At 40.0% G+C, this 23,498-nt stretch overlaps 1 protein-coding gene across 1 annotated transcript in view; it reads left to right on the forward strand.

Moving 5' to 3' along the window:
• The window catches only part of espn (espin), a 34,805-nt gene extending 12,922 nt beyond the window's left edge, over positions 1-21,883 (forward strand). Inside the window, exons 6-14 of the mRNA XM_040047976.1 lie at positions 413-668; positions 1,075-1,367; positions 4,846-5,004; positions 6,899-7,130; positions 11,186-11,331; positions 11,591-12,007; positions 19,349-19,428; positions 20,185-20,196; positions 20,540-21,883. Coding sequence (XP_039903910.1) covers positions 413-668; positions 1,075-1,367; positions 4,846-5,004; positions 6,899-7,130; positions 11,186-11,331; positions 11,591-12,007; positions 19,349-19,428; positions 20,185-20,196; positions 20,540-20,684 — 1,740 coding nt within the window. The 3' untranslated portion in view covers positions 20,685-21,883. The remainder of the gene's footprint in view (positions 1-412; positions 669-1,074; positions 1,368-4,845; positions 5,005-6,898; positions 7,131-11,185; positions 11,332-11,590; positions 12,008-19,348; positions 19,429-20,184; positions 20,197-20,539) is intronic.
• Positions 21,884-23,498: the final 1,615 nt, after the last annotated feature.

A 23,498-nucleotide genomic window follows, 5' to 3' on the forward strand; every position in this document is an offset into this window, starting at 1 on the left:
ATGGGGCGCATTCAGCCAATTGAGTCCTGCATTGTGGGAAAAGCAAAAAGATCCCCAGAGCCATTCTCACTAGCTGTGAGGTGTTTCATTAGTGTGCCTGTAATGCTGTTCTTCTCCTCGTTAAGTCACCAGGGACTGAGTGGCAGTGAGATTTAACAGCTGATGAATGCACATGTAGATTTTAATAAGAGACAAATTTATGAGCCTGCCATAATGACCCTGTATCTTTCTAAATCTAAAAATTAATGAACCGGATGTGTTTTATTAATGATTAACAAAGAATTAATTGATGTACAAATGCTTTTTGCTTTGTTTTAGTAATGTGGAAATGATATCCATATATCAGACAACCAAGTAGAATAAATTGAACAATCGTGAAAATTGAATGTTCATAAAACTCGTCCCCTCGCAGAGTGTGGAGCACCGCGTTTTGTCCCGGGATCCCTCGACGGACCTTGAGTACAAGCAGCCAGACTCTGGCCTGTCCTCCCCAAACACCACCATGCCTCCTTCCGCCCAGGCAGCACACTTTGACATCGGTTCACCATCCAGCTCCCTGTCCAACTACGACTCAGCCAACTCCAGTCAGTCCAGCACTGGGGAGAAGAGGAGCAGCTTGACAACGTCACGAGGCCCACCTGCTCAGCTGAGCGCAGTTGCACACACAGGTCTGCTGCTCTTTACACATTAAGGATATAATATGTATCTTTTTCAAGCATTTCAGAATGACAAATGCCGATCAGATCAACAGCTACATATACTTTTAATCACATCATAATAAGAATGTTGCATGAAAGGCTTGCTTCAGTCTATATCATGACTCTACTATTATGGCATTTCAGCAATAATACAGTCAGCAAAGCGCAGGAAACAGCATGGAGCAGTTTGCTTGCTGTCGCTTGATGTCAAAGGTGCCATACTAGTGCTGCACCCTAGTGGCCTGTGTGCAGACGTCATTAGTGTGACATTCATGTTTCTCATTCATCTCTCAGTTGTGTAATCAGATGTAGACTGGAGGGAATGTTTTACAAATGCACACATTTTCCTTCCTGTAACAGGCTGTTGTTTTCACAGGTGCACCAGAGACAGCCATTTCAGACATGCAGGCATACATGGATATGCTAAACCCAGACATCAGCTCCGATACGCACAAGAAGAACGAGGAGCCTGATGATGGAGCCTCCAAGCTTCCGCCACCACCGCCCCCCTTTCCCCCACCACCTCCCCCAGAGTCTCCTCCGACACCCCCTCCACCCCCCAGCTACCCAGCTCCACAGCCTCCACAAGAGCCATTGGCAGCCGAGTTCCTTAAAGTCAAAAGCAACTTGCGCCGTGTGGACAACAAATCCCAAAAAAAAGAGACGCTGGTAAGCTCCCGGTTCAGCTGAGGAAAAGCTGTTTGTCGGAAGTGCCATGAGGTTGTGCAAATATTTTCTCTCTATGGAGGAAAATCTGACAGAAAAATGAAAGCAACCATATTTATATAAATTAGTGTTTGTGCATTTATCTCAGCAGGGATAGGGTTTCACAGCCTGGCTTATTTATATCGCAAGACCAGCAGAAGATTTCTTTAATGTGACTTCACACAACATCAGCTTCAACATGCTCACTTTTAGTTAAACTTCAGATGTCATTAATTTTGGGAAAACACCAAAAGTGACATGATGTGACCAAGACTAGAAACAGAAGGAGCGGGATGGGGGGGGGATAAACTAGCCATTAGCTGTTATTTTCCCTTGTGCCTAATCAGTGAGCTATAACTCTTATGTAACAATGTGCCTTGTCTTATACCCACAATGATGTTATTGTGTTAGCATTGCTAACGAGGGCAAAGAATATGCTCATTACCGTAGCAGGGCTCTGGTTTGACGCACAAACAATGGTTGATGGGTTTGATCTTAATGCCAGTAATTAATCTGGCCCAAGATCACTCAAAAATGTAGTTGACAAGAAGCAGCCATTAGGACTGGCATAAACATTAGTGTCTGCAACACTGCAGTACATGTGAATTTATTTAATATATGAGTCTCTCTCCAGTTACAAGTTTACTTGACTTTCACAAAACACTCAAACCAAGCATATATATATATATATATATATATATATATATATATATATATATATATATGAAGGTCAGGAGGCAGCAGAACCAGCTGACTAAACAAAAAAATCAATTGTTCAGACAGGGGCCGTGTGTATGGTTGTTGTTCGCTGTCATCAAGTAAGTCCACAGTTAGTGAAAGTGTCCTTTCGCCATAGATCATCTCCATGGTGAGTTCTGTGTGTATTTGTATCTGGGAGCATGTGCCGTCAGCCATGTGGAGCTTTTAATTAGTACCCCCACCCGTCCCTCCCTTCTTTGTACCCAGGTGACCGGCCCTGGGCGGCCATCATTAACATTTAACAATGAAAGCACACATAAGATCATTGTGCGCAACATACGTCGGAAAGAAAACAAATCACCTTGAAACAGTGAATGGTGCCATTTCATAATCTAGTAAAGGAACTTCATGTGCAAAAAATTATTTTAAAAGCTTACTAAAAGATATTTTAGGAGGGGGGGGGTGCATCTGCAGTCTTTCTGGAAAAATTTGGACTTTGAACTCTCACTTACATGAGATCTTTGCTGCTAATTCTGGGCCCTGAAAGCTAGAAAATTCTCATAATCCTAAAGCCTGGGAGATTTGCATGTGACTGACCACGGTCAGGGAAACACATGGGTGTTGGTGTTTTGCATAAGAGGAAACGGGTAGAGTTGAGGAGTGGTTGGTCTACGGGTTAGTGGTGACATCACTGCCAGCATTGTGGCCGGCCCAATAGGTTATTGATGAGACCTGTAGGTAAATTGAGAGGGCAGGTAAAGTGACAGGCATAGCACTGAGGAGAGAGGAGGTGAAGCTCTGGATCTGGTGACAGCTACCTTCTTTGCTCTGCTGGGTTTTTGTGGATGAGACTCTGTCTGTACTGGAGGAGAGCTATAAGAGAGGACTCTCAGCGCTGAGGTAAGGTGTTAACAGGAAAAAGTGCTGTCACGTAGTGGAAAAAAATGAAGAAAAAACATGCTACAAATTGTTTCACATATTATCTCCAGGTTCAGGTTGGAGCGGTTTAAGCCGCTGTATGAACGATGAGTGTGTTGCATAAAAAGTCATGCTTGAAATTTAGACTTGGATTTACTTTACTTTTTAAAAAGTTATTTCAGTAGTTTGCTTTTAACTTTTAAAGGATGTCAAAATATTTTAATACGACCGTGCCTTTTGCAAGGCTACATGCAAATGTGCTAAACCTCTTCAACAACAAACAGGTTAAACAACCTTCAGTAGTCAGGCATTCTGACCATCTATCTATCTATCTATCTATCTATCTATCTATCTATCTATCTATCTATCTATCTATCTATCTATCTATCTATCTATCTATCTATCTATCTATCTATCTATCTATCTATCTATCTGTGGGTGTGTGTGTGCGTGCGTGTGTATAAAACATATGACTTTATGCTGAGAGATAGATCTATATAATGGGAAGAAAGGTTGTCTGTGTGTATGCTTCTCTGTGGCTGATGGGAGTGGGGGGCAGCTATAATGCTTTGTACAATTGCTATTGTTGACCCACCTCCCTGGAGGATGACAAACCATCTGTAGCACTCCCCAGCTCACATTACTCTCCTACTTGATGAGTGCTCAGGGACCATTTCTGTGACAGCAGACATGAGTCAACAAAGTTAAATAGGCTTATAAAAACTCAGAACATGACACCACAGAGGAGGAGAGGTCAGGGGTCAGCTGTCAATTATTGGTTATGTTAAACACTGTGCTCTTGTCTGGATTTTGTGCGAAGCCATGACCTATGCACGCATTACAATGTAAATGACCGCAAGTCTGTTGCCTAGCCCTGGATTTGAAAGGCAAAGTAATTGTATTTTTTTCCGTCAACGACTCTCGCACGCTTGTAGCTGAAAGCTTTTAAGGTTCATTTTTGACATTAAACATTAAAAATGTGCTGTGTTGTCTTTTACACACATTTTGTAGTGCACACTTTTGAAAATCAATTATTTCAATTTTAAAAAGTTTTCATTGAATTTGATTTGAGTTGAGTAAATGCAAATTTGAGGCTTTTTGCATTAGTAAAATCTGTCCACAGAAAGACTGGAAAAGCATGTTAGTCATAATGCAATGTGATCGCATCCATCGCTACTGTCCGGTAACCTGGTAACTCTCATGTATATGCACGCTTTAACCCACACAGTTTCTTTTAACACCAGCTTTGATATCCTGGCTTTACAGCTCCAATTGTTGGATAGATGTCGGAGTGGAAAGTGAGAGTCCATAACTAAAGGTTCAAGTTAGTGACCTCTGACCTTGCTCTTAAAGAACGGTCTCCCTTAGGCTGGTGTAAAAGTTGCATTGCATGTGAACCATTATGTCCTATAGCTCCACAAATTTAGCATGAAATATCAATGACTATTGAACCAAACTAAAGCCTTGTTGTGAAGTGTTGTGAGTGAATAAAGCCACTTTGGTCACAAGAGAAGGCTAATCTGGGAATAAAAGATGGTAAATATGTTGTACACAGCATCGCAGAATGAAAGGTTCACTCCCAAAGCATTGACAATGATTATAAGTCACAATAAAATAATTCAATGCAATTCAGCACAACATAAATGATTATACATTTTTGCATCCAATTCCAATAATCAGTCTATCGATAGCAATCATTCATTGACTGGTTTTACATGCACTTCAAACTAAAAAAAAGCGTTAATGTACTCCTGTGAAAGTCGGTGGGTTAAACAACATAAATTATATTTCTCCTTTCTCTCTCTTGTTTGAATCTCTTAATCAGTTGACTCTTGGAGAGAGCCACGACAAATTGCGCCGTGTGGATTCAAACAGGAAGTCAAGGAGTTTCAACAAGCAGCCCAGCACTGGGGACTACTACAAAACCCTGGGGAGCGACACGGCCGAGCCTTGTGGGAGCAAAATCATGGCACCCAACGAGGAGGTGAGCCCGAGCTCTGCCGTTTCTGCAAACTATACATGGTTAAAAATGATAATAATATGTCTGCCTCTATATATGTTTGTTGTATTATAGGTTCTTATTTTAATGTATGTACTTGTCTATATGTTTCTGGAAATGTGTGTGAAAAATGCTTTTTTGCCCTGGTATGTTTGCTTTTATTTCTTTATGTGACATACCTTTTTTAACACAAGGCAGCTTAATATTATGTGCATTATACAAAAATATAAAAATAAATATTACTTTGTTATAATTCAGTTATCTCACTATTTTTGGTGACATTGAAAGTCAGTACATGAGCTGATGTCTGATGGATGTAAGGTTAGTAGTGGGTTGACATAGTGTGCCCTGGTTCTTCCATGAAGGCTCCTTTTCTCCTTTTTCCTTTCTTAACTCCTTATAAGGTCATTCCAGTCTGAGGTTTAGCTTGCTGACGATGGCATTCGGTTACAAAACTGGCTGCACTATTTGCCTAAGCATTGCCACTCAGCATGTTATATAATGTTGTGTCCTCTTGAGCTTTTGTTTGCCACCTGATCCAAATTATCCCCTTATTTCCATTGCCTCTTGAGTCTCCACCCCATTGTGTAAACTGTCCAAGAGGCTACAGTAGATCAAACTCAGTATGATCGCTGACAACAAAGCACTTAGCAAGAAATCACCAACGAAAGGGACACAAAAAGGAGAATCCCACTGAAGCTGAACGTATTTGTTAGATAAGTGGCCAGCTTGTATGCTTGTAATAAAATCCCCCACATGTACATCAGACTGCAATGCAAACATTTTGATAATGCTTTTTTATTGACTTAGGCACTATTTATTAGCCTACTCGGTCACCATTGACATAATGCGCTTACACAACAGAATTTCCCCAGAAAGGACAAAAGGTTAGTCCAAAATTATGTGCCATTGTAGGTGCCCTGAAAAGTTGATCAAGGAAAATTTCTGTTCACATTTGCATGTCAATCCCAGTATTAAATATAAGATGTGTGCTTGTTGCCACATACCTTCACAGGCAGCTGAATGAATAGAATCTGGCAGACTCTCACCAACATCCCTAGAGAGGTGTTCTTATAATCTCATGGGTATCAGGGGTGGGGGTGTTTTGGATGACATGGGTTATAATCCTCATTGAGCCAATTAAGGCCTCAGCGGGGCCCCTCCTGGTCTCAGCACAACCCTAGCAGATGGGCTGGCTAATCAGCAGAAGCGGCACGTGCTGGCAAGACCCATCTGGACATGGCCAACCCCCTTCCAGCTCTCTGGGGGGTTTGAAAAGTAAAGGCGGCAACAATGACAAGCACGCGTCTGAGGAATAATGGAGCGGTGGAGTCGAGTTAAATGTCATGGTCTATTAATTTGTCTCCACAGGAGGTACGGCACACTTTCAGAGTGTGTCAGGCGTATGCACTGGGCGGGGCAGTGACAGATGGCTGTTTTCCCCTCAGACCTTTCCCCCTTGAGATTATGTCATATTAGCTGTTATTAGCAAAAGGCATTGTGTTGTTATGAGTTAATGAAAGACAGGAGGAAGCTGAGGTATCGTGCCACTATACATTTGCGCCTGTCAAGCCTCAGCGCAGGAATCTCAAGCTTTCTCAGATATTATTTTAGATAAATGTCGTGGCATCTTTTTTTCACCAGTGAATTTTTTTAAATATTTCCAACACTGAAAAAAAACAAACTTTTTTTGTAAGGCGCAAAGAAACTCTCAAGAGTATGCAAAAAAAATATTTAATTTGTGGAGCAAAAATAAGTGTTATTTTAATTCTTTCAGGATAAAGCAGTGTTTCCAGTTAACAACAATGTCGTTTTTAAGACAAAACCTCAGAATGCAGAATGAGTGACATTTTTTTTACTCTCCCTTTTGTTGGTTCAGGGTTCTGTGTTATTGGAGGAGCCAAATGAAAATCCCGCCCAAAGCTCTGAAAATGGGACTACAGAGGAATCTGTCCCTCAACCACCACCTCCTCCACCACCACCTCTTCCCCCAAGCAATCCAATGCCAACACCCCCGCCACCTCCTCCTCTGCCTCCGGAGACACAAACCCCTCAAAATAATGCCAACGCCACGCCCACCAATCAACGACGCCCATCTTCGTCATCAGGAAGTAAGTCAACCAAACCTGCTTTTTTCCCCTAATCTCAATACTTTTTCCCCCATCTTTGTTTCCTGCTATATTAGTCCTAGAAAGCAGAGACTGGTGTATTAATGGGTACCAAGTAATCACCCAGGGTAAAGATGAGTTGAGTCTGACCCTAGCATTCTAAATAAGAGATTATAAATTAATGATGTAGCGCTAGCATTACCCTGAGAACTGGTTTAGTGTTCAGCCATTTCCTTAAGTGCCCTGGACGCACAGGATGATGCAGTCTGACGGTGCACATGCCGCTCGAGTTGCAGGGAAATTTTAACTTATGTATAGGGCTGTTTTTTAAGTGCTAAAAATGTGGAATTTTAAAATACACAAGTGTTTTAAGATTTGTGATCGGAAAAACAAAATATTTATCTTGTTCTAACGTTTATTAATGCATTTCCTTTTTCTAGAAACTCATTAATATACAAGGAAATTCAGTGAAAGTGAAGTTCCTAAATTTGATTATGACAAATCCAGTTCTTGGAGCTGACATCTGCCATTCTTTGCATACATGTCTACATACATAACTTCCTGCTTATACTATTGGTCAGTATACTACAAAAGCAAACTGGAAACTGAGCAAAAATACCAAAAATCTTTGCTTAAAGAATCTTGTTAATGATAGGCAGATATCAGTTTTACCTGATAAAGATATTACATGAAGAGTGACACATACAAAATACTTTTTTCTCTTGTAATTCTAAATACATTGATGTCGCCTGGTTATAAACTGTCACTTTCAATTCAGCATTGCTTTTCTGCTTTATACGTTTCTGTTTACATGTTCTTTATCTCTCCTGTTTGCTCTCCATGCACTTCTCTCTGTTTTGTTTCTTTTGTGTTTTCCCTCTTCTTGCCTGCCACCATGTGCTCTGTCAAGGCGGAGATAACTCTGCCTCACAGGCAGAGGGAGGAGCACTTAGACAGATGAAGAGTAAGTAGAGACTGCGAATCAATTGCATTTAAGCTAAATCACTTCATCCTGTTTAGATACGTTCAGAGTTCACAGTTGTCCTTCCCACTTACATGACATTTTATAACATTTGTCTAAATTCTAGAGCATTTTAACCTGTCCATAGCATTTTATGTAAATACCTTTATATGAGATATTGTTTCAAACCATATGTATCCAATTTATCAAAGCAGCTGTTCTATCACCCTTTGAAAACTGAACTGAAGGAAATGTACTTTTAAGTACAATGTGACCGTGATTGCTGTTAACAAAGGCAATGTTTGAATGATTACATTTTTTTTATGTATTTTTACCCAATGCCGCATGGTTTTCCTGTCAATACAGTGAGGACTAGTATTAGTGCAGAGTGACTGTATTCCAGGTAAAACAACATAAAAAAAAAGATTTTTACTAAGATTTCAGAATCAGTGAAATGGCAACATAAAACACAGAATAACAGAAAATTCAACATTACAATCTAATTAAGAAACGTTTTGTAACAAGTACAGCAGGCGAGGCGTTTTGTTACCTTAAACAAAGCTGTAAGTAAACGCACCATTAAAGTATAACCTGGCTATAGCATAAGTGACAATTATACCTTTTTACAGTCTCTTTATGTTATCTGTGCGCTTTGTTCAGCAATTATCCAACTGTCCTATCTGTTCATGCTCCTTCTGCCGACCAATGGTAGGAGAGAAATAAAAGACTTAAAGCTAAAGAGTGGTGTGTGCTCGCTAATGGCATGAGTCGCGTGACACTGTTAAACAAGTTGTTTAGTGGTCACAAAATGAAACACCACCAACTCATTTGAGAGCTTAAGATGAATTTACAGCTCAAACACTCGTTGTCGCCACAGCAGCAGAACAAGTGGCTAATTCCAAATGCTGCTGCAACAATGGCGATGGTTACGAGTCCTTTATTGTCCTGTTGCTCTTCTATTGAGAACAACCGCTTACCTTTTATATTGTACTGCGCACATTTTCATCTAATGATTTGTTCAACAGAATTAACCAGTAGTGATAAACAGGCCATAAAATTAAAAGCCTTCTATTAATCATGGAGCAACAAACCAGGCGGCTGAATGAAGAGGTTTGTGTCCCTGTGGTTTTCTGTTTGTAAGGGTGCAAAGGATCCTGCTTTTTATATCATAGGTCATAGCTGACCTTAACAGCAACACGCCATAGGAACATGTCACACTGTTTGCCCACTGTGTGAGTCTCTTCATCAAACCTCCACCCTCTCTCCACCCACATCCCAGGCTAAATACAATCATACTAGCAAAGACTCAAAAACACACATTTTAATCTCTTTTCAAAAAGTTGCAAGCACACCAACTTAGAATGTGTCTTTTTTTTGAAAGATACAGCTGTTTAATGTTGTTTAGCTGTTTTTAAGTTTGAAAAAGCATTTAATCATGCTTATGTGCAACTGATCTAGTTACATTTTAGCCCAGGATATTTTAGATTTGTACCTCTCGTGCGATGTACTGAGCTTTTTAAAATGAATTTAAATAGCTGTCAAAGGTGTTTCAGCTCTTTCTTTTTTATCCTGAAGCTTTACACAGGCCACAGTTTCAATCAAGCACACATTGTAAAAGGCTTAGTGGTGTCACACACAGGCAAATCTCTCTCTCTCTTTCGCTCTCTCACTCGCTCTCTCTCTCTTTCTCTCTATCTCTCTTTCTCTCTCTGTGTGATGCAGAAAATATGAGGGACAGCTGTATGTGTCTCGAAACAGTTTATCAGGTCGAGCGAACTGAATCTTGGTCTGGCTGTGGGCACTGAGAAGCCGGGGATTGAAACACGGTGTGCGTGTGTGCGTTTGTGTGTGTTAATTCCTAGCTGGCTTGCCAATGGCTGGCTGTCACTTCCAGTTACGGGTGATTCCTTTAGATTTCCCCCAACTGTGATGATAGGTCTTTAATGGAAAGCTGTTCTCTCCTCCCCACGAGAGAGACAGAGAGAGCAGGGAGAGTGAGGAGGGGTGGCACGCTAGCGAGTCTTTGTGTCCGGCCGGAGCATTGCGGTTGTCTCAACAGGGAGCACTTTTTCAGTAGGACTCTTTTTTTGTTTTGTTTTTTTCCATTCCGCACATAGAGGATGAGTAAACAATGAAGGATTGAGGATATTTATTTTCCTAGAAAAAAACATTCGCAAAAACAGGTGAGGTGTCCTTTTGTGCGTTTGCTTCAAAATATTCTACATTTAAATCCTGGTATAAAGATATGCATAACTGTTTGTTGTGCACTACAGCATCATCTTTGAGCTTTTTCCATTTATACTTTAAATGTTTTCTTGCTTAAGAACTCAAACGACAGCTGCAGTGGTGCTTGCATGCAGTACTTTATGGTTTTCTTTATGGTTAGTATAATCATTTTGAAAAGCTGATCTATATGTATAATTGCATAAATTAGTGGCATATTTTGACATTGGCTGATTGGCATAGGAACAATTATATTTTTCCTTTAAAAGTGAAAATGAAGTTAATTTTCAATTGCATTGAAACAGAGTTTGAAGTTGAAGTGTAGTTACATTTGTTGAAGGATTCATTCAGTAGATTATTGTAAACGGGAACTGAATGTATATCTTTTTAGGGTGTTTAACAGCAGCTGAGCTGTAACGATAATGGTCAGATGACAATGAAAGAGACTGTGTGTCTCTGTTCTTTGAGTTCACTGTAATGAAAGTATATTTAATTGCTCATCCTCATTTAATCCTGGCTCACTCCAGCTGTTGGCCGATTTAACAGTTGACCAACGATATTTACGTCTCCAGCAAACATTCGACCCCAGCAGGAATAAAGGCAGATGCCAACCAGAGTAATCAAATCTAAAAAGAAACTTATCTAGCTTATCCATGAGTGAGGTTTAGAATACCATTATGACCTCCCATCATTGTCCAACATGCTCCAGGTCAGCATTGTTACCTTGCTGATTGGATGAAATATTTAACAGTGAAATGCCACTCAAGCCCTCTTCTCCTCATCAGTCTATCTCTCTCAGTCTGTCTGTATCCATCTCTCTCTGCTCAATCTTTCTACCTGGTTTCACTTGCCTGCTCCGTCCTTTTGTCCGCAGGCGCAAAATCTTTCAACATGATGTCCCCCACCGGCGACAACTCGGAGCTGCTGGCAGAGATCAAGGCAGGGAAGAGCCTCAAGCCCACACCTCACAGTAAAGGCTACACCACTGTGTTTTCCAACAGCGGGCCCACAGGAAACAATGTAGGTCACGTAGCTTCCTTAGCTACAGACAGTGACTCATGCAGAAGGGATCGTTCTGAAAGTTAACTCACAGTTTTTACCATCAACTGTGGATTTGATGTCACGCTCTCTATTTTAAATGAACTATATGCAAATCTAACCACATTCTGGCCTGATTTGTGAAAGTCAAAAATCTCACTCTCTTTTAGCCACATGTGTTAAAATTTATGTGACTCCTGTTTGTTTGTTTTTTTCCATCTGTGCCTTTATTTCTCTTCAGGAAAACTCTACATCTCCAGAGAGTCGATCATCTAGCCCACCAGCCAAACCGCCATCCCCTCCGCCAACCAGCGCACCAGTGACCTCACAACCCACCAATCCGAGCCCCAGCCCCAGTCCCAGCCCCAGTCCCAGCCCCAGCCCCAGCCCCAGCCCCAGCCCCGCTGGCTCCGGATCTGGCAGGACCGTGTCAACATCTGGGAGCAACGAGCAGCTGTCCTCCAACTCTGTGATCAATGGGAACAGTGGTGGAGGCACAGCAAAAGCGGATTCAGGGAGGAAGACGAGCCTCACAGATGTTGAGGCTCTAGTGCCTACTCACGATGAACAAGGGAAAGCCATCCCTGAATGGAAAAGGCAGGTGATGGTGCGCAAGCTTCAGGTCAAGATGCAAGAGGAAGAAGAGCACAAACGCAAGGTAGGCATAATGGCTGAGTGTCATTAGCTATCCCATTTGTGGGCCTATAAATTTAACAGTGTACAGTAAAAGTGACTAGAAGTGACTTCAGATTCAGATCATGAGCAAAGCAAAGGGGATAGCTGTTGCTTGGATTTGAGCGTGGAAGTTTGTGATTTTGAACCACAGACAGTATAAAAGATGGACGTAGCTACTGTTACATCACCCACTGCTTCTGCAGTCTTGTTTTGAAACCTCAAGATGAGCGTTTTCTCCATCACCGTCTTGATTTTGGGAATAAAAAGGATGTGATGAGGAGTTTTGACTGTGAAACCACATACTCACTGGCAACCACAAGACATTTTCACAGATAATCTGCCATTTTGAAACACGGTATGAACAAGATTTGCAAAAATAGACTTTTTAGCAGGTTTAAAGCACTTCCTTCTTCCTAGCCAGAAACTACATCCATGTTTTATACTGTCTATGCTTTGAACACTGGCATTGTGCGAAGGCATGTTTAATTTAGTTCCATTTTTGCATGAGATCATTCTTACTCTTTGTGTTAGCTTTTCTTAGAAGTCGCTAGTTTAAAGCTAAGCATTCAGTGGGGTCATATTTTTCTCAAGGACTACAGCCAGCATACACTGATGCACAGTCATAGCACTATATTATGACTATTTAGACAAGATGTTAATTCGCAGTTTGTACTGGAACAATCTGAACACTTGCTAATCCTGTGTAATACAAGAAGGACCCTAGTAGTATGTAACATGCTTGATTAAATTTGACTGATTAATAATTTACTCCTATCTAAGGAATTGTAATGTTGTACCACTAAACAACAAGCTTAAACACACTGCTCAAGTGCAGTGTTTTAATTGTTTAGTTCCATTTTTTTCATAAAAACATTAAATTGGTAACACATAAGCTAATAACACATGAAAATGTGTTCACGTCCACAAAATGTTCATCTCCTTGTTCTCACATTTTTCAATTATTTATCCACTTCTTTTGCATTTCTTCACATGTTTCTTGTTCGTATTTGTACTTCTTGCCAATAGCAGACCTTTTTGGAGTGCACTGAATTGAATACTTGGCTACAACAACCATCACAGAATTTGGCACACTTGACTAATGGGTTCACAGTGTGGGCTGGTGTTTGATGGTGGAGTTTTGCTGTTCCAAGTTCTTACATGCTGATTCAGTGGTGTGATGCCGGGTCCATTCACACTACAAGTCAACCATTATTGATACCAACAGTAACACAAATGGCATATTAACAATACTGAAAACTTGTGTCCATTGAGGATTTTTTTTATTTAAATCATCTCTATCTAATCATTGTAGCAGTCTTTTTTTTAATTTCCCCAACATCTTTTTTTGTGGGGGGGGGGAGAAGCTGGCAGGGTGCGAGCAGATCATGATCTCATAAAGAGTAACGCCAATGGTTTGCAGTGTCAGTGTCCTTGTAGTAGAAGTGTTGTGTAGATGCATAAAAAAAATATCAGACAAAAGTAAACACTGGCTCATAAAAACAGAATAGAGCCTTTTAAGAGGCATTACGCAAATGTTGTGAAACATCTGCAGTGTTAAGTGCCTAAAATACAAATACTAACATGTTGTAACTCTTGCATGCCAGTATTGGTCTAGCTAACATATAATTTCGCATATAACTCAACAAAGTAGTCACTGTTCTTTGACTCAAAATTCCATTGGAAAGCTTTGTGCTTGTAATCAGGCAGTGCCATTGCACCACTAAATCCATGTAAATCCTGTGTGTTAGGATGGATTTGCACTGAAGCGTTTGTTCGTACCTGGAAATTCAAGCTGAAGGAATCCCTCCCTCCTTCCTCCTTTTTTTTTTCCTTGTCCTATTGGTCTCCTTTGACCTCTGATTTAGTTTGCATCAACTGGGCAGTACCAGCCTCTGGAATGGCACTACTCCCACGCCCACAATGCCATTTTGGGTCCATTTGGTGAACTGATGACTGAGGCCGACCTGAACCGAATTGAGAAGCAAATTGAGAACCTACAGGTTATGCATAAGGTATCAGAAGTCGAGAAGGAATTGAGTGAATTGGAGCAGGAGCTTCACCAGCTTCTACCAGTTTCTGCTGCTCTCAATCAGGGGCACTTCTCAGTCAATCCAAAGCAGGTGCATGGCAAAGCTGAAGATCTTCCAGCCTGGTGCAGCAAGATTTCTACCCTCCTAAAGAGTATGGCTATCCTTCTTGCCACTCTGGGAGGCAAAGAGATAGACATCTTGGATCTTATATGTCCTGGATATTCCCAAGAAGACACAAGAAATGTGAGCACAGGTCAGTCAGTGGGATCAGCTGGAATTATGGGACGCTCTCAATCCTTTTCAACAAGAGAGGATGTAGAAAAGGAAATAAAGCAGTGTGGCGTTTCAGTGAAGAACCTAAAGGCTAATTATGAAGTTCAGAATCAGCCGCAGTCTGCAGATAACCAAGCAAATAGGGTTTACAAACGCAAGAGGTCACTCCCTGTGGTAAGTGAGTCTAGTTATCATCCAGAGACAGTCTGTGAGGATGAGGTCCCTTGTTCCTCTACTTCCATACTGGAATCCAATACCAATGGTGGTTTAACTTCAGTGGAGGAATCAGTCTTACCACTTGTTGAAGAACCAGCTATCACCGCATCTCATGCTCCTAAGACATATATGTCTTCAGAGGCAATGGCGCCAACTAATATTGAACAGTTCAGCCAGGTTCTTTCTGCAGACCCTGTTTTAAATAATGATCAACTAACAAGAAGCTTGGAGGTGCAGACAGATCTAAGCTATGTCCAGGAATGTATTGAAATGAGGAAAGAGAGAATTGTCTTCCTGTTCCTTGAACATTGGCGGAAGTATACAGTCTCTGAGTCTTATCAGACTAGATATACTGGCAGGAGGCGAAATCATTTAGATGTGGACTGGGAGGACTACAGCCAATTTAGTGCACAGATTGGTGGAGAGATGCACAGTGAAGACGATAAACTCCTCCTATTTATGAAATCAAAGCAGGTAGTAGGGAATCTGATTGGCCACTGGAGGGCAATCATGAGTCAAGTGCCCACACGCCAGATCCGCCGGCTGAGTCGTGCTCAGATGATCTATTGGCCACAGCATTTCCTGCCGCACATCAACGGGTCAACTGTGAGCTATGAAAGCCTAACTCTTGACCTTTTCATGCTTGGCTATTTCCAGCTATTGGAAATGAACATGTCTCGAAGTGAGCGGAAATTCCGACACCTTTTATGCTATGAGATGTTTGACCGTCTTGGCAGCCACAAATGGGAGGTCATAAGGCAGTTTCACAAGGAGGTCATGGAGGAAATTGAGTGCGAGAAGCGAGATTGGGCGGATGGTTTTGAGGACATAAAAGTCAAGTACTTTGGAGACTCGGGTGAGGGAGGAGGCATGCTGACAGCATCGCTACATTCCATGTCTCCTGACATGTCCATAATGTCAATGCAGGAAACACTCCCTCCCCCACCATCCCACCCACCACCTCCTGAACTCCCACTTTCGAATGCACACTCTGCACCACCTGCACCATCACAACAACCCTCCTTACCAGTCTCACATTCGGGGGTTTCTGAAGGTTCGTCACCTGCTGTGGCTCACGATGGTCAGTGTGTGGAGCAGGGACCCCCCAAGGACTCAGTGGAGGACAGTGTTCAGGGGAATGTCAGTTTAAATAAGCCTGCAATTTCTAATGGGAAAGGTTCAGAGCAGGACCACATGCAGGACTTGGCAAGCGTGCAACATGTTGAAGCATCAGCTAAAGTTGAGACACTTCCAGACACAGCAACACCATGTCCAGTGAAAGATGCCCAACCTGTTACTGTTAAAGTCAAAGAAGAACCCCACGTTGATAAACCTCCACCCAAAGAAGAACCCAATGAAGATTCAATTAAAGTCATCTATGAGCTTAAAGAGTTCAGCAATGAGGAAATCATCAAATACATTGACCGAAGCTTTGCTTTTTGGAAAGAAAAGGAAGCCGAACTTTTTGATATCTAACAGCTATGTAGGCTAAGGTTGTGCTGAAGGTTCACTGCTAAGATCAATTGTGGAAAACTAGCACGCACAGTGCAACATGCTGACAAGAGAACCTAATCTGCTTTGTTAATGTTTAGGTCATGTCACGTAATGGACTTAACTGCAGCAAAGAGCATCCATGCTGCTGTGCTAACATTACCGCTTCTGTATGTTTAAGTGGAGGAAAGTATGCATTGTATTACAAAAGATGCACATATTGTGTGAAACCAAGAGCTTTTCAGACAAAGTATGATTGATTGCCACAAAACACAAAGGAAAAAAAAGTTTAAAAGGAAAAGATTTGCCATAAAAATCAATGCTGTTTGTTTCTTTGGGTCATCTTTGTAATGGGGATGATTAGTAAAACTCTGCATAGTTGTTTTACACTGAATATTTCAGACTGGGTTTATGTGAGGGTTTTATCCCATCTCATTTTCATACAGTAGGTGATTAATTGGCACTGGTATTAGTAATGTGCATAAGAAGATGTGGCTCACTTTTAAGTGACAGACTCAGGTCTATAGATAACATTCATATATTCCACCGACTTTAAAAAATGACATGGAATTGCACACAGTTTTTGCTACATAAAAGTTACATTTCCATTTATCTTTCTTTCTATGCACATGATCAAACGTGTCCCTTTTTCTCCTCTTTGTTACATTTTTAGCCAGTGAACTCACACAAAAACAGCAAGTGACAGCGAGTGAGCAGCATCTGGCCTCTGTTCCACCTTCATTCTTGATAATTAGTGAAGGGGAAAATGGCCTTACTGTCTAAATGGTTCCTTTTTGCTTGAACTGAAAGAGAAAGTAGCTCAGTCTTTAGTGGGTTTGAAGTTTAGAACTACTTAGTGGTTCACAAATGTCTTTGTTTAAATTCAAGTGGATTATTTACTTATAAGGTGTGCCTTTTAATAAACATTACAGAATTGATGAAATATGGTGAAAATGGTTCAAAAGTTACAATTATTTTCTCTGAGCATATTTAAAAGTATTCACCAGTCAAAGCTTTAACTTAAATAAAACATCACATTAAAATGTTACAACTGCTTTATGGTGTTTATTCCATTGTTTGCTTATGTTATTATATAAGTATATTTCAAATATTGGCTCAGAGTTTCCATAATTGATTTCATGTTCTTCTATTTATTGGTTTCTAGGTTGGTGTTATAAGTAAATAAAACTGTCATTTTTGGGGATTAGCAGATTTAAGCAGCAATTAACCATTTGGAGTTTTTGCACTGATGCACCTGTGTGGCAAAAAGGCCAAAACAATAGATTACCTAAGATATTGTTTCCATCCTTTTGAGAACTTGCATAACGACACTGATTTACCAATGAAAGAGCAACTGTCAAACACACACTCTTCAATGTGTAATCCTCAAGTGCAATGCTTGTCGATGCAATAAACCGCACACTGCACACTATTCTCATAGTGTCTGTTCTATTGCATCAAGATTACCTTGGAATAACCCTCTTAACACCCCCTGCTGTCCTTCTATCTGTGGCTTACAGGAGCCATAAGGAGGTTACAGTGAATCTTTATCAACTCGCAGGTCGCACGAGAAGGCAGTCAGCTGGTAAACCTAAAGCCACTTTCTATCAAACTTTTTCCCCTTTGCACAATATTTCAGGCAGAGTTGGAGCACGTACACAATGCAGTAAAGAGTGATGTTAGTAACAACACTGCCTTAACAGATGGGCAAAACTATAATAGACTATGATGTAATCTGCTGAGCTTGCACAATGCGCTCTTGCATATATGGAACTGGAGGTCAAGTTGCTGTAGTAATTACAGTTTCAACAGAATTAGTCTTGACTGAACTACAGTTTATTTGTTTATTTTTCGTTCATTAGACAAAAAATAATGCTAGATTCAATAAAATTACCTAAAACTATTATTGATTATTGAAATAGCTGCTAGCACAGCAAAGTCTAGGCAATAACTTCATCTTCATAATACAATGTCATTTTCACACTTCCAAATTTATAGATCTAATAGCCTACAATTGTTATAATCCCAAACAGTATGCAGGCACAGCAAAGGGTTGTGTGTTCTGACCCTTGTGGATGTCCACTGACACTACAAATATGGCCCACAAAACCAAAAAACTTTATTAAGCCCATCAAGAGAGCTGCTTAATTCGTATTTTGCAGCTTTTTCTTTTTTAATTGGTTGGCTTAACTGTCACTCTTACTTAACTGCCAGTTGACTTGATCACACTTAGTTTTAAACCTTTAATAGCTACTATCAGCTACTTTTTGGTGAAGGGTTTTGGTGGGGGGCAGTGTAAATTTGTTTATTTTGGTTTGTTTTCTCCATGTTTTTTCTTTTTCTTTTTTTTTTTTTTTTGAGGCAAAATTCCCAGGGGACTCATTAAATATTAATTCCATAGATAATCTTACCTGGATTGACACTGGCTAGGGCAAGTGAAATCCTTCAGTAAAATGAATGCAGAAGGGTAATGTGTCTAGTTGGGCGAAGATGAGAAATCCAAGATGGCTGCCCTCTTTCTCTCCCGCTCCACCTCCAGTTACAGCCTGAAAGGGAAAAAAAGGATCCAGTTACCATATGTGTACACAGAGAATATCCTGTAAAACACTGTCCTTTTCAAAGGCTTTGTTTCATTTTAAACAAACAGCAGAAGCAGACATTTTGTGAGATCTGTTTGTTTTGGTGAATTCATACATTAGTTTCAACTATATTGGGTTACCATTGTTTAGGTTCTTAAGTCTTACATAAAGGCCATTTGTTTAAAACTGACATTTGAGAATCTGCACAAACAAACAGACTGGACTAACATTTCATTACAGTTGTTCTTTATGCAGGTGCTTGCCTGCTTTAGTGATGATTTATGCAGTGCTACCGACATAAATCATCTCAATATCACCTTTAATTTAATATAATAGACTCAATAGTAATTTCCAAATATTTCAAATGTTAACACATCTATTATTATATCCAGGTGTATTATAACCAGATATTTTAAAAATGATCTCATGGGGCACATCTGTTCATGACTGTGTGCTAACCTAAAGGTGAAGACTGAGATTACTACTTTTTTAAAGAAGAAGGTTGCACACAAGATGATGCAAGTGAAGTCTGTAGCAGAGTTAGCTACTTAACTGACTGAAGAACTTGCTCACATTTACCAAATACATGTAGTACATATTTTGCAATCGCGATTTCTCTTAATAACTTGACACAAGTCTCCTCACAACAGAAGATACTTTAAAAGTACAAATTCATTGCTGACTGCTGTGGGCCCCTATCTCTGTCTCTCCCCGGACCCCTCTGTCCCCTTACAGGCTGAGGAGGAGGCGACACGCCTGGCGTCAATGCCAGCCTGGAGGAGAGACATGATGAAGAAGAAAATGGATGAAGAGAGGTGAGTAGCCAGTGTTACTCAGCACATCTCATTTTTGGTGGCAGGTTAGTAGTGCTTAACCCAAATGGATGACATAAAGGCGCTCTGGGCTGGAATAAGTTGGCAGAAAACACTTAGTGGCTGTGATGCCACCAAAACATCCAACCAGTTGGGGGGTTTTGTTACTAGAGAGTTTTTTTTTCACAGGAAAGCACTTTAAATTCTTGCCATTTCAGGCCTTCTTTATTAATTTACTGTTTATTTGCATTTCAAGAAGCTCTTCTGCACAACTATGTTGTACTTCTCTATTTCAAAAATATTCAAAAATACCCAGCTTACTAAATGTATTTTTTGTGTTTGCATTGGGAAAATGTTGGACCTAATCAAAACTGCAGGTGCGTCATATGCTCATATGCACTAAAAGTAAAAGGCTAGTTTTGTATCTGTTTTTAAATCCATAAATCAGAGCCCGGAAGAAGTAAAAGAGTCGAGAACCTTACATGAAAGGTTTCATTCATTTTTTTCCTTCAGTGGAAGCAAAAATATATTGACTAATTCAGCTTTACCTCAAGATTTGTGCGATCTTTAGCCTTCTTTGTGACATTTATTGTTGAACAATTTGAACTTGATGTTTAGAGTATAAAGTGTACTTCCTATTTTGTCACTTGCACGTGTTAAAATGATCATTTAATTGCTTTAACTTGTGAATTAACTGCTGTTGCTGTTTAAGATATTTAAACCTTGTCTTCTTGTGCTCACCATCTCCTGATGTGACAGGGAACAGAAAAGGTAAGAAAATTTTATTCATTCTGCTTGATACAACACGTAACACAAAATGTGTTGAATGAGAAATTTGTTAGGTGCTGTGAGTCTGAGATCAATGGATTAAAAACTTCTTTTATTACGTTTAAAAAGAGCAAAGAAAATAAATTTAATATACAGAAAATACAGTACTATTCTTTTAACAGTAAATACTGCCCAAAAAGTGAGATGCCTTGGTGGTGGTTTGTGCTTCTGAGTGCTTCGTGTCTTGAGATGTGGTCATTTGCATATGTTAGAAGTAACAACTATAAACTGAAGATTTACTGTACAACTCTAACTACTGTGAATTATCCTTTATGGGTGCACGTAGAAAAGAAGAGGAGCAGGCCAAAAAGGTGAAGGAGATCGAGGAGAAGACGGAGTTGGAGCGAATACGAAACCTAGGCTATGACGAGACCAAACTGGCGCCCTGGCAGCGGCAGCTCATTTTGAAGAAAGGGGATATACCCAAATAGTAAACAGGATCATCTCCCCATCCTCTGCCCTGCAGCGCTCCCCACCCCAACTTATACCAATGCCTCCCCCTCCCTGATCCTGCATCCCACACTGCACAGGTCCACAGGGGAAAAGCTGGTCTTCCTTTAAACTGTGTGTTACTCTTTGGCCTCCAGACACACAGGGCCATGCTGTGGCTGCTGCTGTCCACACGGGCTCTGAGGCTCAGCTTGGGATGACCCTGCACCTGTTTTATTGACACAAAATCTTGTTTTTTTTTCTTCATTTTTTTAACATTAACAACAGTTCTGAGATGCACTGATTCTTGTGACCCGATAAATGTATGTGTCCTGAACTTAGCATCTATCCGCTTTCCTGCAAATCACTAGACTAGACAAAAGTTAGAACATTTAACAGACTTATAATAGAAAGAGACTACTTTTAAGCCTATATGCCAGACTCGCTCACCTTTATGTAATGAATGGGGAAAAAATACTCATGAAGCAGCTAATGCATTCTATATGTAGATAGTGTTACATCTCCATCATGGCTTAGTCATGACATTTTTGTATCAGTCTCATAGAAGCGCTTTCTAGGCTTCATTTTACTGCCACGGTTGCAATTCTTTTCAATTTTTTAAAGCAAAATCTCTGCTCAAACGTATCAGCGTCTCGTAGTTAAGCTTGTCGTGCTTTCTCAGCGGATTTCAAAAGATGATAAAATATCCTATTTTTCAAAAAGAAAATGCAAAATGATATAGATTGATTTTCACTGGAAAAGGATAAAAGGATCCAAATTAGATTTTTCAGTGTGTGACCTAAACTTTAAACTTTAAGCTGTTCTGAGCACGAATGTTACATGTTGTGTGCATGTGTTGCATAAAGCGTATCAAGTTGTGTTTTTTGTTAAGCATACTTGACCCAGGGGTTCCTGGATATTCTCAAAGGAAGAAAAGAAAAGACACAGAAAGTCTTACTAGGCATCCTCTATGTGAGCATAGCCTTTAAAAGAAATGCACATCGGCAACTTACAGCAGTCGTCATCTTCACACTAAATATTTCAAAAGTTAGAGAAAAGACAACATTTTGTCCTGTGTCATGTTCCGGTCTTTGTCCCACTAACCTGGACTCTAAATCTTTGATGAGCAGATCTGCTTACACACATAGTCACGATACAAATTTTGTGAAACGACAGTTTCAGTAGTCGACCCCAGTGACTACAAAAAAGCTGATTTTTCTTTTTCAAGTATTCTTAATGATTCGCACATCTGTTGGGCACAGTTTGGCCAACAAATAGAAATTTGGAAAAGCTGTGTTGAATACTTTCGGCAGAACTGAGGAGACATACATACTGCAAGTTTTACCAGTTCACGCATTTGCACAGTGGAATTTAAGTGAGAGTAAAGCTCTTAAATGAAATTAAATCATGCTGTGTTTGTCCGGTGGTTAAAAACATGATGTTTCATTTTTGTTGGATGGACATTTTTACAAGTATGCACACGATGTCACATGAATATCATGGGACTGTTTGATCACTTGGATATATTCTAATTCACTTTCATCGGATGCCATATGATATTGAAATTGAGGATGGTGTAAATGTCATTGCCATTTGATTTTCTTTATATATAAACTGTGTACATAGTGACCCTCAGCATTTTGTCACCTCATTGTTTCCACATTGCATTATAATACATGTCTCAGCCTTGCTTGAATAGAATATTGGTTAATGTGTAATCATATTTTCAGACTGTTAAAGTTGAAGAAATTAAATCTTAAATTACCAAAAAAAGAGAAAATGTGTGCTTCGTTTTTTGTGTTACTTTCCAAAAAATATAATACTTGTGCAACACTAATTAATTCCCATACAAACTTGTCATGTATACTTTTTTTGAAGAAGCTTAAAATCTTATATGGACGGGAACACACTGGCTCTACACAAAAAATGAATTGTCCTCTAAACCTAAAAACTGGTTGTCCCACTGCTGGCTGTAAGAACTGCAATCAAGCATTTGTGATAACTGTTGGTGAAGCTTTTGGATTGTTTTGTTTAAGCCACATTGGAGACTTGTTGAGCATTCAATCCAATTTAAGTTCTGACTTCGAGCGGGCCACTTCATTTTGGGTTTTTTGAGCCATTCAGAGGTGGACTTGCTGGTGTGTTTCAGATTCTTGTCCCTTTGCATATGCTTGAGCTACGGGGCGTGAACTGACAGCCAGGCATTCTCCTTCAGGATTTTCAGGTAGAGCACAGAACTCTCTCATGGATGCCATTTTTGCCCAGTCTCTTTTTTTATTGTTGAATTGTGAACTCTAACTCTAACTAACTGAGACATTGAGCCCTGCAGTTCTTTAGATGTTCCTGTGGGTTCTTTGGTGACCTCCTGGATGAGTCTTCAGTGTGCACTGTTTCAGGTTTCTCATAATGGCTCTCACTGTAGAGTACCAAAACTTCACTTTATCTGTAAGGTTCTATTTAAGTGATTTTTTTTTAATTAAACACATCTGGTAGTAATCAGGCCTCAGTGTGTCTAGTAAAATTCAACTCAGTTTGATTCATCATGATTATACATGATGATTTAACAAAGGGGACAATTACTTTTTCACATAGGACCAGGTAGGTTTAAATAGATTTTTTTCTTCAGTAAATGAAATCATCAATAATCATTTGAATCATATTAAATGTGTTTGTGTTGGGGTTTTTTCCTCACAGCACTGTATTTTACAGCACAGCATTTTACTCAATTTGAGTGTTTAGTGTTTCTTTACTTCCAGACTCATTCACCCACCAGGCTTGAAGTAATTCATGCAAGCACTTCTTTTAACCTACCCTAA

The sequence above is a fragment of the Simochromis diagramma genome, unplaced genomic scaffold (genome assembly GCF_900408965.1).
Source record: "Simochromis diagramma unplaced genomic scaffold, fSimDia1.1 OVJJ01000387.1, whole genome shotgun sequence".
In the NCBI taxonomy this organism is placed as follows: Eukaryota; Metazoa; Chordata; class Actinopteri; order Cichliformes; family Cichlidae; genus Simochromis; species Simochromis diagramma.